Source organism: Condylura cristata, unplaced genomic scaffold, assembly GCF_000260355.1.
Source record: "Condylura cristata isolate star-nosed mole 26May11 unplaced genomic scaffold, ConCri1.0 scaffold00001, whole genome shotgun sequence".
NCBI classification, from domain to species: Eukaryota; Metazoa; Chordata; class Mammalia; order Eulipotyphla; family Talpidae; genus Condylura; species Condylura cristata.
The window spans coordinates 3,142,456-3,154,781 of record NW_004567102.1 but is presented as its reverse complement, the minus strand read 5'-3'; the positions used below and the strand labels follow the sequence as shown (position 1 = coordinate 3,154,781).

Sequence of the window (12,326 nt, the reverse complement as noted above, 5' to 3'; positions counted from 1 at the left end):
TTCATATCTGAGCCCATCCCCCCACTGCACAGGCAGACCCCTCAGGACCTGTTGAGCACTCCCACCAGATGCATCTAGGGCCCCAATCATTTGTCACCAACCTGGTGACTGACTATACCACAAAGGTCACAGTCAGTGAATAAGGTCAGTAGTTGTTCTTCGAGGACTCTAGCACACTGAGGCAATAGGTGATACCCAAGCGTGACTCTAGCCTCGATACTAACCCATGTTTAAATCCCCTTGTAAGCCCTGCAGACCACGACCCCAAAATAGCTATAATAAAAAATATCCTAAATCCCGACATACAGATTTTGAAGGGAAAAAATTCTGGTGTGCAGGGTGAGCATAATCACCACCTACCACTAGGGAGCCAGACAGAGCCACAAAGTACCCACTCCCCTAAAGAGGAACAGATGACGGAAGCAGTAAAATTTATTAAACTGTGCCTTAGTACAGGCGCTGGGGTTTGCCCATGGTGCTCTTGATGTATAAAGCCCGGACGTTTTGCCAGTTCTTCTTGAGCAACGACACCAGGAAATTGACAGCTAAGTGGATGTTGTACACAAGCTCATCATCTGTCATCTTCACGTGCCCAACAGCCACAGCCAAGCATAGCACCTGTGTGAAGGAGGTAATCGGGTTGGTAAAGAAATGGAACAGAAAAAGATTAGAGCGGACTCTGTGTCCAGGGCAAATGCACCACCTCGCCTCCAGTCACCTGGAGCCCAGTGGCTGACCCAGCAAGGCTCCTCAGGGCTACCTGCAAAGCTACGATCCAACCCGCTGAGGAGCCATGTGTCCCTAACACTTACCTTCTTCATTTGGAACTTGATAGTGGACTTTACTTCATCAACTTTAGCCACCATGTTCTCATTGTGGGTGAGCAAAGAAGGGAACTTGCCAGCCTTATTCAGGCCTGGACCCAGGATTCGTGGGATCTGCTTGATTAGAGACTCAGAAGCCAAAAAGGCATCATACTTCTTAGCTGGTAAAAAGAAGATGCTTTAGAAACTGGTCCTTGAAGGTAGACCCTCAAACAGAAATCTCTACCTAGTACAAAACAGGCCTCCACCAGGACACTACCACAATGCGGGGACAGTCTTTTCTAATAATCCGCTCATTCTAGCTCGTCTTCATCCTCTGGACATTTTACTAGCCAACAGTCAGGTGACACTACCAGAAGCTCAGGCTGACCCACGACCCAAGTTGTAAGGAAAATTACAATCAAATCAAAGCCAAAAATTCAGTCTACCTCAAAGACAACTGGGGCATTAGGCCACATAGACAGGGACTAAAACGTTCTATTCAGAACACACCAGCACCTCACAAGCCAATAAACCTCACTTCTCTTTGGAGAACCACTACCTGCCCTCTTCCCTTTACCAAAATTCAACCTTCAAGGAACCCTAGAAAATAAAAAGCCATTGAAGTTTACCAACCACAGATCCTGCTCATGATTCTAGCTCCTTCATCAAAAACCCAAATGGTGAGGCAAGGGAGCACAACGCAGCACCATGAAGCTTTCTTCAGCTGTTGCAGCATGAGTTCCATCTCTAGCCAGGGAGCTGACCCACACTGCACAGCAGACCTCTTGTCTCTCCCCCTGCTCCTCTCAGCAGTGTTGTTTCAATCTGCCTGTTCTGCTCCCCACTGTGTCTCTGGTGAATCTTCTCACCCCCCCATCTCTGGCCTATACCCCAGTTATTGTGTGCATAAATAAATCTTAACCAAAAAAAAACCACACCCAAACGACTAAACGCCAGATGCCCTCTGCCCACCCACCCACCACCATAGCGGCCCTGCTCACCCAGCTTCTTGACCAGCTTCTTATTCTTGTTCAGCTTCTTGAGCGCCTCGATGTCCATGTGGGGGATGTCCACAGCGTTGGCCTCATCACAGTGCTGCTGGTCTCCCAGCACACACACCGAGAACTTGGGGCGTGGGGCAGACTTGAGCCTGCGATTTGGGGAACAGAACCATTCAGGCCCAGCCCGGGGCGCGGGGACCGGTGAGGGCCCGGGGCCGCGGCCGCTCCTGAGCCTTACCCAGTGTCCAGTCACCTGCAGCCAGTCTGGCTTCTCAGACTGGCCGGCGGGCTCGGCCGAGGCCTCCCCACGCCTCCCCTCTTGTTTTAAGACCCAGGGTGGGGGTCCGTCCGGCCTGCCTCAGCGGCGGGTCCGAACTACCCATGCGCGTCAGTGGCGCCCGTGCCTGCCAGCCTCGGGCTCGACGGGGGCCCCGAGGGAGAGACCGACACGGGGGGCACTGAGGGCCGGGTGGGGTCAGAACGGTGCCAACCTGACGGTGCCCGAGAAACGTTTGTCCTTTTGCGGGTCATAGTTCTTCAAGCTGATCTGCAGCTCCACCGTCTCCAAAAACCTGAGAGAGAGGGGACGTTCAGCAAGGCCCGCGCCCGCCCCGCCGCCCCCGCCGGCCCGCGCTTACTTGCGGCGCTTGCGCTGGTTCCCGTGCAGGACTTCCCGCACCGCCTCGTACAGCGTGTCGCGGGAGACTTTGCTGCTGCGAGAAAGAAGCAAGACGAACGCTCAAGGGCTCAGGCTTCCAGACGGCGCGCGGCGGGAGGTCCCACACGCCACGACTGAGGGCACCCAGCCGGATCCGAGCCCCGGAGAGAGCGCCTCTGCTGTCGGCCAGGTCTCACGCCCGACATCCAACGCGGGATACGCAAGCCGACCATCCAGGCAAGAAATGCCCCGCGGCGAAACAGTGGCGAAGAACCCCGCCATTCCGTCTGTAGGGTCTCCAACCCCACCAGGATGCGTTGAAGAGAGGATGAATGCGGATGACACTCTAAACGGGACTTACCTCATGGTGCTTCCCGCAGCAGTAACCGGAAAAGAGGCTCTCTGCCACCGCGCATGCGCTCAAATATGGGCCTTGTTCTCGCGAGATGTCTTTTCCTGTGGTTTTCCTCCTGAGCGCCGCGGTCTGTGGCCGCTGCGGGGCGCTGCGGAGCGCAGCACCTCTAGCTCGGCGAGGAACTGAGACGTCGCAGTCCAGCGCGCAAGGTGGCACTGAGACAGCTTATTCGCGCCATCGACTTTCAGGCCCTTAAGGAATCGTCTGGGTCCAGGGTGAAAGCGTCAATAGTCGCACGTCCTGGGCACCACACCGTGATGGCCGCTGAGAGCATGTTGTCTCTCAAGTCGCCTATGTGCACTTGCTGCTGCCCTCGGCACAGCTTCAGTAGCTTCAGTTCGCAAAGGCAGGCTTTACTGACTTCTCCCTCGGCATCCTGTTCTAACTGGAGACTCACAGCTTCCGAGACGGTTGAGTAGGAAAAGATCAAGACAGTTCTGCTCCTAGCCCATCAAGCTTTAACGTGAGCAAGAAAAGAGCGTCTCTGGTTGCACAAAGTTTAAGTCTCAGCCTATGAGGCTATCCCACTGTAGCCTGAGTTCGACCCCGGGCCAGGGAGCTGACCCACATAGCTCAGCTGCCCTCTCCTGTCTCACCCACTGCTCCCCTCAGCTGTGTATTTCAGCACATCCGCCTGTTCTGTTCCCCACTCTGTCCCTGTTGAATCCTCTCATCCCCACAAGCCCTACCCCACCTCACCCCATACCTCTGTTCTACACCCCAGCTTTGTATGCATTAAAAAAAATCTTTAACCAAAAAAAAAAAAAAAAAAGTGGACAGAGATGGCAAGGTATTGGAATGAACTTTCACCTGACAGTTGATTCATTGCACCTATCCCTTAAGTGTTTACTAAAAGGGCCCTGGCTAGACATCTGGGAATATAAGGACAAACATACCCACAGTACTGTAGTCTTTCAGGTCTTCTGCTTTCTTGGATCCAGTAGGCCTCCACCCACACTCTTCTTAGCACACAGCACTCAAACTCAGAAGCCCTTCAGATCTCTCCTCAAATATCATCTTCCCTAACTTTCCTCAGACTGAATCACTCCCACCTTTCAGCCCCCCTTTGTGGTGGGACTGGGGCAGGTGGAATCTCACATTACCTGGCCAACAGAACATGAATGAATGAACTTCACAACCATCAGAAAAAAAGATGATCTGTCACTGAGCAGAATGGAGGTGAAGGTTGTTAGATGTGTGTGAGTGTTCACTTTCATCATACACCGAGTATATTTTATTAAATAACAATATTACATATTTTTAATTAAATATCTCTGCTTTTTATTAAATATAAATGATAAATTATTCAAGCCAGAAATAACACAGAAGGTCCTCATACACACTTGAGATCACAGGTCTCCTGGAGCATCATCATTCATCTCCTCTGAGTCTGCTCTGTCAGTTGTGCCTATCATTTTCTGTCCCTTGAGCCTGGGGTAGCAATGTCAAGGAGTCAGCGCAGGGTCAGCAGCCTTTGCAAATACAGCTCTTTGGCTCCTTTAGCTCAGGACCATCCCTGCTGGCTGGGAGGCCAAGAAGACATCTTTGCAGCCTAGAACAGAGAGGCAGCTGGTTCCTGGAATAGTGAGGCTCGTTCCAGGTATGGGGTCAGAGTGAGAGCAGAAGTGTCCTTCGGGACACCAGCGAGGTAGCTCTAGGAGTGTGGTTCCTGGTGGACAGTCAGGGGGCCAGCTGTCTCAGGGCAGCACACAGGGACTTCCTCAGGAAAGTGGTGTTGGTCTCCAGAGCTGTGGTGAGGCCCAGTCTATGGGTCTCAGTGATCTAGGGAGAAGGAAGTCACATCAGGAGTCTAGCAGCTTATCTCTCATTTCCCTCTGCCCCACATGCTGTTTAGGAAGCAGAAAGGAAACCAGGCCACAGGGACAATGGAAGCAGATGACTACCTGAGCAATCTAACCTTATTATTTCACTATGATTAAGCAAGGTCCTTGGATTCAGGTGGAGCTGCGGTCAAATACTAGCTGTACAACTTATTAAGTCAGCCACATTAGGAACAGTTGGCAATTACTGGGTGCTTCCTGTGTGGGAGCACTTTATATGCATTACTTCATATAATCCTCACAACCCTCCCATTTTACAGATGAGTGAACTGAAGTTCAGAGACACTTCAGGGCACACCTCTCACCTAGCTCCTCCCAGATATTTTCTGTTTATCATGTCATCCTCTCACTAGCTCTCTAGGGAAGAGGGTCAACTCAAGGACAGGAACGGTGCCACGGTCGAGTCCCCAATGCCCCACACAGCAGCTGGCCCACTGTAGCAATGACCAGATGAATGAACGCTGAAGGAGTCCATTCCCCAGTTCAGGGCTTAAATCTGTAATTTTCCTAGCTAATGCTCAATGTTTTCTCCCTGCAAACATCTGGACAGCCTGTGGTAGTAGGACGAGCCTCAGGACTCTTATCACACACTCACACTGGCCTGATACTTGTTCATCACTGTCAGCATGAGCTTGGCGTAGGTCACGGATGTAGTAGCTGCTGGCCCCTCTTTACAGAGCTTCTCCATCAAGATGTCGAACTTCTCAGGGGTCATCTCCACCTGCACATTGGGAGATGGAGCAGTAGCACAAGGCCTGGGCTCTTCATTCAATTAGTCCTGCATTCAGTTCCCATCCCCACCATTTTATAATAGGGCAGGGCATTCAATCAAAGCTTCAGTTTACACATCTGTAAGAGGGGACTTATTACATATCTATGAAGGCTGTGGAAAGGATTGTGTGGATAATGCACCAAAAACCTGGCACAGAAAGCTCAGAAAATGGTGGCTAGTGTTGCAAAGACTGAAAGTAGAACCAGTGGGAAGCAAAGGATTCCTAATCTGGCTTACTGGTTGAAGGTATAAGAGAAGTCCCAAGGGATACTGTCAGCATAAAAACAACAGCTCTTCATTAAGACTTTTTGTTATTTTTAAAAAGATTTATTTATTTATGCATAAGGGCTGGAGTGCAGGCCAGAGGTGAGAGGATTCACCAGAGACATGGTGGGGAGCAGAACAAGTAGATCTACTGAAATACACTGCTGAGGGGAGCAGTGGGTGAGATAGGAGAGGGCTGTGCCATGTGGGTCACCTCCCTGGCCAGGATCAAACTTGTGCTGCAGTGGCTGTGGAGCGCTTCATAGTGCTGTGCTTTAATCCCTTGCACCACCTGAAAGCCCATCTTTATAAGATTTTAATAAAGCACTTTCTATGGATCAGGCACTGTTCTATACACTTGATACCGACTATGTCATTTCAACCTTAACCTAGTCTAATGTAAGAAGTACAGTCCTTTGGTAGATGAGGAAACTGAAGCATAAAGAAATCAGGTCAACTATCCAAGTCATAAACAGATGATGAGGTATGGGAAAAATTGCCAAAATATACAGTTAAGTGAAAAAGCAAAGTACGTAGAACTGAGTAGGGCGTATTACTCTCTATGGTAAAGGTACATTTAAACAAGTTTCTTTTTATCTGTGAAACATCTCTGGGAAATCCCCCTGGAACTAGTAAAACTGGTTAGCTTTAGGAAGGATAATCTGGGTAACTCACTGAGAGGAGAGGGGAATATTTTACACTGCATCCTTTTCAACTTTTAAAGCTGTGAACATGGGGCCCTCCCTGGTGGCACAGCGTGTTAAAGCACAGCACTGAGAATCTAAGTCATTTCAGCATGAGTGCGATGACTCGGGAGGTGACCACATGGCACAGCAGACCTCTCCTGACCCGTCCGCTGCTCCCCTCAGCAGTGTACTTCATCAGTTGGCCTGTTCTGCTGCCCACTCTGTCTCTGGGGAGTTTTCTCATCACCCCTGCACCTCTGGCCTGTACTCCAGCTCTGTATGCATAACTAAATAAATCTTTTAAAACAAACAAACCAAACAAACTGTGAACATATGGTATTCCCTAGTTTGCTGGTGGTACAAGAGGGTAAGTCTCAGCACTACGATGTTATCCGTAGCCACTGCAGCATGAGTTCCATCCCTGGCCAGTGGATTGACCCACATGGCAAGGTAGACCTCCCCTGTCTCACCTACTGCTCCTCTGAGCAGTGTATTTCAGTAGATGTGTCTGTTCTGATCCCCATGCAGTCTCTGATGAAGCCTCTTACCATCCCCCACAGCACACCACATCTGCCAGGGTAGCTCCTCACCTGTTGCTCCAAGAGTGATTGTAACACCGAGAAAACCTCCTCCTTCCACGGTAGCTCCAAGATCTGTCTGCAAAGCACAGGCCCAGTGAGAGAAGCCCAGCCTCTCACCCAAGCCAAGCTATCTCCTGCTCCTATTCCTGCCACAGTGCAAGAACCCGGGGACAGCCATGATTCCCAGGCAACCAAGGAAGCATTCTGAGCACCCTGCTGCAGTCAGCCACCCTGCAGCCACTGCAGAGGGGCCCGTTTTCAGTGCTGGGAAGCCCCCAGGAGCTGACAAGGAAGACTTGGCAGTGAGCTGTGCAAAGGTCCCCTTAAAAACAATCAAGTGTTGGGCCCTCCCTGGTGACGCAGCGGGTTAAAGCACAGCACTGAGAATCTAAAGCCGCTACCACATGAGCTCGATTCCCGCCTGCCTGGGAGGTGACCACATGGCGCGGCAGACCTCTCCTGACCCGCCCGCTGCTCCCCTCAGCAGTGTACTTCGTTGATCTGTCTGTTCTGCTCCCCGTTCTGCCTCTGGTGAATCCTCTCACCCTCCACATCTCTGGCCTGTACCCCAGTTCTGTACGAATAAATAAATCTTAAAAAAAAAAAACAACAATCAAGTGTTACCACACATACATACATCTTTAAAGATACTGCACCCAATGCAACGATAGTGAAGACAAGGATAAATGGATGGGACTACATTATTTAAGTTTAAGAGCTTCTGTACAGCAAAAGAGACATTAAAAAAAACAAACAGACATACCACTGATTGGGAAAAAATTTGCTCACACCAAACTAGCGATAAGGGATTGATCACAAAGATACACAAAGAACTGATAAAACTCAACAAAAATAAACAACTCCATCAAAAAAAGAGCAGAAGAGCTGAACAGACACTTCTCCAAAGAGGAAATGCAGATGGCCAACAAGCATATGAAAAAATGTTCAACATCACTTGTAATAAGGGAGATGCAAATTAAAACCACAATGAGATACCACCTCACCCCAGTGAGAATGGCACATCTTCAAACAACAAGCAACAAGAAATGTTGGTGGGGATGTGGAGAAAAAGGAACTCTCCTGCACTGCTGGTGGGAATGCAAACTAGTACAACCACTATGGAAAACTATTCGGAGGTTCCTCAAACTGCTAAACATGGAGCTTCCATGTGACCGAGCAATCCCACGCCTAGGTTTCTACCCAAAAGACACAAAAACACTGATTCAAAAGTTACCTGCACCCCCATGTTTATTCACAATTAGACAGACATGGAAGCAGCCCAAATGCCCAAAAATGGATGACTAGATTAAAAAGATGTGGTACATATATATACACAATGGAATATTACTCAGCAACCAAAAAAAAGAAACACATGTCTTTTGCAGTAGCATGAATGGAGCTGGAAAAGATCATGCTTAGCGAAATAAGCCAGAAAGAAAAGGAAAAATAACAGATGGTTTCTCTCATAGCAGGAATATAACGGAACAGGAGGGAAAATAATGATAATGATGAATAGCTATATACCAGAGACATTTTGGGGTGGAATGGGGAGTGGGATCAAAAACAGCAGGGGGAGGGAAATGCACTGGACTATGGTGATGGCACAGGGGTGATTTGGTGATCGGAAGTCCAAGGGGATTACAACTGAGATGGGAAAATGCACAAAATGATGTAAAAATAAACTATTACATTACTCATTAAAAAACAAAAAAAGATCAGGTGTTGAGAGTGAAGCCTGAGTACAAAGGTGCAGAGGATGAGGAGGGACTGAGATGGCGGCATGGTGGCAAGGCTTCTCAGGGAACGCCTCCACCCACCCAACTGCCCTGCTCTGCACAGTTCTCAGTTCTCTGGAAAAGCATGTCGTGCAGATATTGTGGCTTCTTGGGTGGCCAGGCTTGGGTCTACTCCTAGGCTATAGCACTTGCTGGCTATGTGACCTCTGGCAGAGCCGCTCCAGCTCTCTGAGCTTCAGTTTTTCCATCTCTCAGGCTGCAGCACCACCTACCCCTCAGCACTGCATGGAGACTGAGATCATGAATCTAAAGCACTTGAGAAGTGGTGGCTGCTACTCTTTTTGAGACTGTTCCTTCTCATACTTAGCATTTTCATATTTCATGTTAGTCTTACTTATTGTTTCTCCACATCTGCATTTTGACTCCCCAACTTTAATACCTAAATTTAACACCAATTTAATAAATTTTGAGCACTTACTAGGTACCAAATACTGTGTCCAGGTTTTCATGTATTAGCATGGTTTTTTTTTTCTGCATAGAAAAACTGGGGTGTAAGCGAGATGTGCAGAGTAAGAGGATTCATCAGAGACTGGGGAGTAGAACAGGTGGATCTACTGAAGTAATTGCTGACAGGAGCAGTGGGTGAGACAGGAGAGGTCTGCTGCACCATGTGGATCACCTCCCTGGCTGGGGATCAAACCAGGCCGTAGTGGTGAGAGTGCTGAAACTTAACCCCCTAGACCACTACTGAGGCACTGTATTAGTACATTTAATATCAGAAAAATCCTAGTGTCATTCCCATTTTTCATATTCCATATTCTCCTGGGCTTAGAATTCAGTTCAACAAAAGATGAGCTGAAGACTCTCCCTGGTGGTGCAACGGGTCAAAGCACATCACTATGAAGCTAGCCACAGTGCCTTCAGCAACAGTTTTATTCCTGACCCACATCGTGTGGCAGACCTCTCCTGACCCGCCCTCTGCTCCCCTCAGCAGTGTACTTCGTCCATCTGCCTGTTCTGCTCTGCGCTCTGTCTCTGGTGAATCCTCTCACCGTCCCTGCACTTCTGTCTGGCCTTTACCCCAGTTCTGTATACATAAATAAATCTTTAAAAAAAAAAAGATGAGCCAACATGCTTAACACCAGCGCCATGTTCCAGCTATACTGTGAATTACTCAAGAGCATGGCACAGCAGCAGGGGCAGAAGTGGGAAAGACAGGGGTGTGATCCGGCATGAGATGGCAACTTACTTGTATACGGCCAGCTGAGAAGGCACAAGCCAGGCTCAGGTAACCGTGCTGGGGGGCTTTGGCTGTGATGTCACCCATGTCTCACCCGCTCCAACCCCAGAGTGCCAGGAGCAGGCTTGGCCAAGGGAGCAGGAGTAGGCAGCATGGAAGGCCTGTGCACTCACCCCAGCATGAGAAGCTGAGTGTCTGGCTCCAGGGAGCTGTCCTTCATCAGGCAACACAGTAACTCTGTTTGAGCTGGACCTGGGTAGGAGAAAGCAGGGGACAGGCTGGGAGTAGAAGGTGGGAGAAGATGGGCCTAGGGGATACAGACAGGGCAGCAACTGGTATCTTTATTTATTGGACACCCAACTCCTGCTGGGGCCACCCTGAGCTCAAGGGTGCTGGGAACACAGGTCTGGGGCTGGTTCCAGAATTACCTATTCCTGGGGCCTGGAGCACAGGGCCAAGGAGGGCTCTACAGAAGGGGTAGGTATACTTGGCACAGAAGGAGGTCAGGGCTGTCATGAGCAGGCGGGAGGCCGAGGAAGTCAGGGCAAGAATCTACAGTCCACGGGGAGGAAAACATTCATTCATTTACTCTTCCCTTCATAAATGTTTGTCAGATACATATTACAGAGGAAAAAGGTATTTTATTCAGGACTACAAGGATCCAGCCTTTGGACAGACACAAAGCACCTCATCTCAACTCCCAAACCCAAAAGTCCTTTCGTTAGCTTTTAGGGGGCCGGGGACCCCAGAGGAAGGAGTTAGATGGCACGAGGGTAGATAGCCTGGTGGTCTATGCTACCCTCTTGCCTCAGGAGGACCTAATAGGAAAGTCACTAGCATGCTGGGCACCCCCTCTCCCAGGCACCACCCAGCTGAGGGTTCAGCCCCTCCATTTCCTTGGCACTTACCCGCTCAAGAAAGAGGCTCCTCGCCAGCACGGTGGCACTGCTGAGGCTGAGATGTGGTGAGAGGGCCAGCAGCCAGGTGCAGAACTGCAGGAGGCCTGTGTCTGAGAGCTGCGGGAGCTGCAGCTGGGCACACAGCAGTTCTACCTGCCAAGCAGCAGGAAGGCATGGGGACACTCAGACTGTCCCTGCTAGGCTGTCGTCGGCCTCAAGCTCTTGGGCAGAAAAGGGAGTCTGGAAAGTTGCCCTAAAGAACCAGGGCTATGGGACACCACTTGGGGTACTCACAGCACCTAAGACCAAGATTCTCTCCCCAAATTTGCACTTGAGGCAGGGAAACACAAACTCAACTAGAAAAAGGCTGGGAGAAGGGAATGGACGCTCAGGCCGAGCCTGTATTTCTGGACTCACCTGGCTGGGGCTGCATTCATGGAGAAGCTGCAGCTCAACTGGGGGGGCACCTTCCATCTCCAACCCCTGAGAGGGTAAATCCTGTGTTAGTGCTGCTGTGTGTCCTCCCCCTTAGACGGGCACAGGTAGAAGCTCGCAGAGCAGAGAAGCATGTCTGGAGTTATTTATCTGTACCTGGATCAAGAAAGGTCCCTGCAGTGATTGTCCTCAGAATTCCCCTCCACCCCACTCCAGTCCTACCGAGCTGGAGTCCCACTATTCCGAGGCTTCCCTGGGCATGGCTGGGGTGTGGGCAGAAGGTGGAGGGCTGTGATGAGCAGGGCCAGTCACCTCTCTGAGGGTCTGTATCCGCTGCTGCAGCCTGGGAACCAAGTCCTGCAACAGAGAACGCAGTCACCACCACGTCCCCACCCCCACAGAGTGGCTACAAGCCCAGTCCTGTCTCCTCTCCTGAAAAGGCCCCAGCTCAGTGGAAGCTGTTGGGCAAAGGTGATTCAAGAGAGCCAAGAACATGAAGCCTCGACCTTAAACTTAAAAAGTCAAATTAAACAAGCCCTGGGTCAACTCAGCTCTATAGACGTGTCTATGTGTATCCACCCTAATAGGAACAAACCCAGCTAGTACCCAGCTGCGAGAGGTGGCTGGGTACCAGCAAGGGGTGGTAGGAGCAGCACCAGAGCCTCTCCTCTTGCTGGGAACCCTTGAGCCCCCCGCCATTAGATCATTAGGCCAGAGTGGATACCTGAGTGTCATTACCTCCTCTCAACCTTGCCCACCTCACCTTGCTCCAAAGACTAGTCCTGATAAGCCCCCACCCTTGAAGGATCACTCCATCTAAATCCAGTCTTCTTGGCCCTCCCTGGTGGCACAACAGGTTAAAGTGCAGCTCTATGAAGCTATCACAGACGATCCCTGGCCCAGGAGGTGACCCACATGGCACAGCAGACCCCTCCTGACCCACCTTCTGTTCCCCCAGCAGTGTATTTCGTTAATCTGCCTGTTCTGCTCCC

The 12,326-nt window shown here is 50.3% G+C and overlaps 2 protein-coding genes across 2 annotated transcripts in view; both read right to left on the bottom strand.

Moving 5' to 3' along the window:
- Positions 1–414: 414 nt before the first annotated feature.
- On the bottom strand, positions 415–2,875 carry RPL10A (ribosomal protein L10a). Its single transcript, XM_004673416.2, has 6 exons — positions 2,827–2,875; positions 2,446–2,520; positions 2,299–2,379; positions 1,808–1,956; positions 813–985; positions 415–618 (listed from the first exon to the last, which is right to left on the bottom strand). Exons 1-6 carry the CDS (start codon positions 2,829–2,831, stop codon positions 448–450), a joined length of 654 nt encoding a protein of 217 aa, XP_004673473.1. The 5' UTR covers positions 2,832–2,875; the 3' UTR covers positions 415–447.
- Positions 2,876–4,143: 1,268 nt separating this feature from the next.
- The window catches only part of FANCE (Fanconi anemia, complementation group E), an 11,801-nt gene continuing 3,618 nt past the window's right edge, over positions 4,144–12,326 (bottom strand). Inside the window, exons 2-9 of the mRNA XM_012726930.1 lie at positions 11,647–11,704; positions 11,317–11,382; positions 10,909–11,052; positions 10,429–10,552; positions 10,174–10,252; positions 7,034–7,100; positions 5,317–5,442; positions 4,144–4,662 (exon numbers count right to left, since the gene is read on the bottom strand). Coding sequence (XP_012582384.1) covers positions 4,561–4,662; positions 5,317–5,442; positions 7,034–7,100; positions 10,174–10,252; positions 10,429–10,552; positions 10,909–11,052; positions 11,317–11,382; positions 11,647–11,704 — 766 coding nt within the window. The 3' untranslated portion in view covers positions 4,144–4,560. The remainder of the gene's footprint in view (positions 4,663–5,316; positions 5,443–7,033; positions 7,101–10,173; positions 10,253–10,428; positions 10,553–10,908; positions 11,053–11,316; positions 11,383–11,646; positions 11,705–12,326) is intronic.

Coding starts and splice junctions, on each gene's coding strand:
- RPL10A (XM_004673416.2), bottom strand. Junction 2,380..2,445: donor AACCAGCGCAAGCGCCGCAA/GTAAGCGCGGGC, acceptor CCTCTCTCTCAG/GTTTTTGGAGACGGTGGAGC. Junction 986..1,807: donor GAAGCTGGTCAAGAAGCTGG/GTGAGCAGGGCC, acceptor TCTTTTTACCAG/CTAAGAAGTATGATGCCTTT.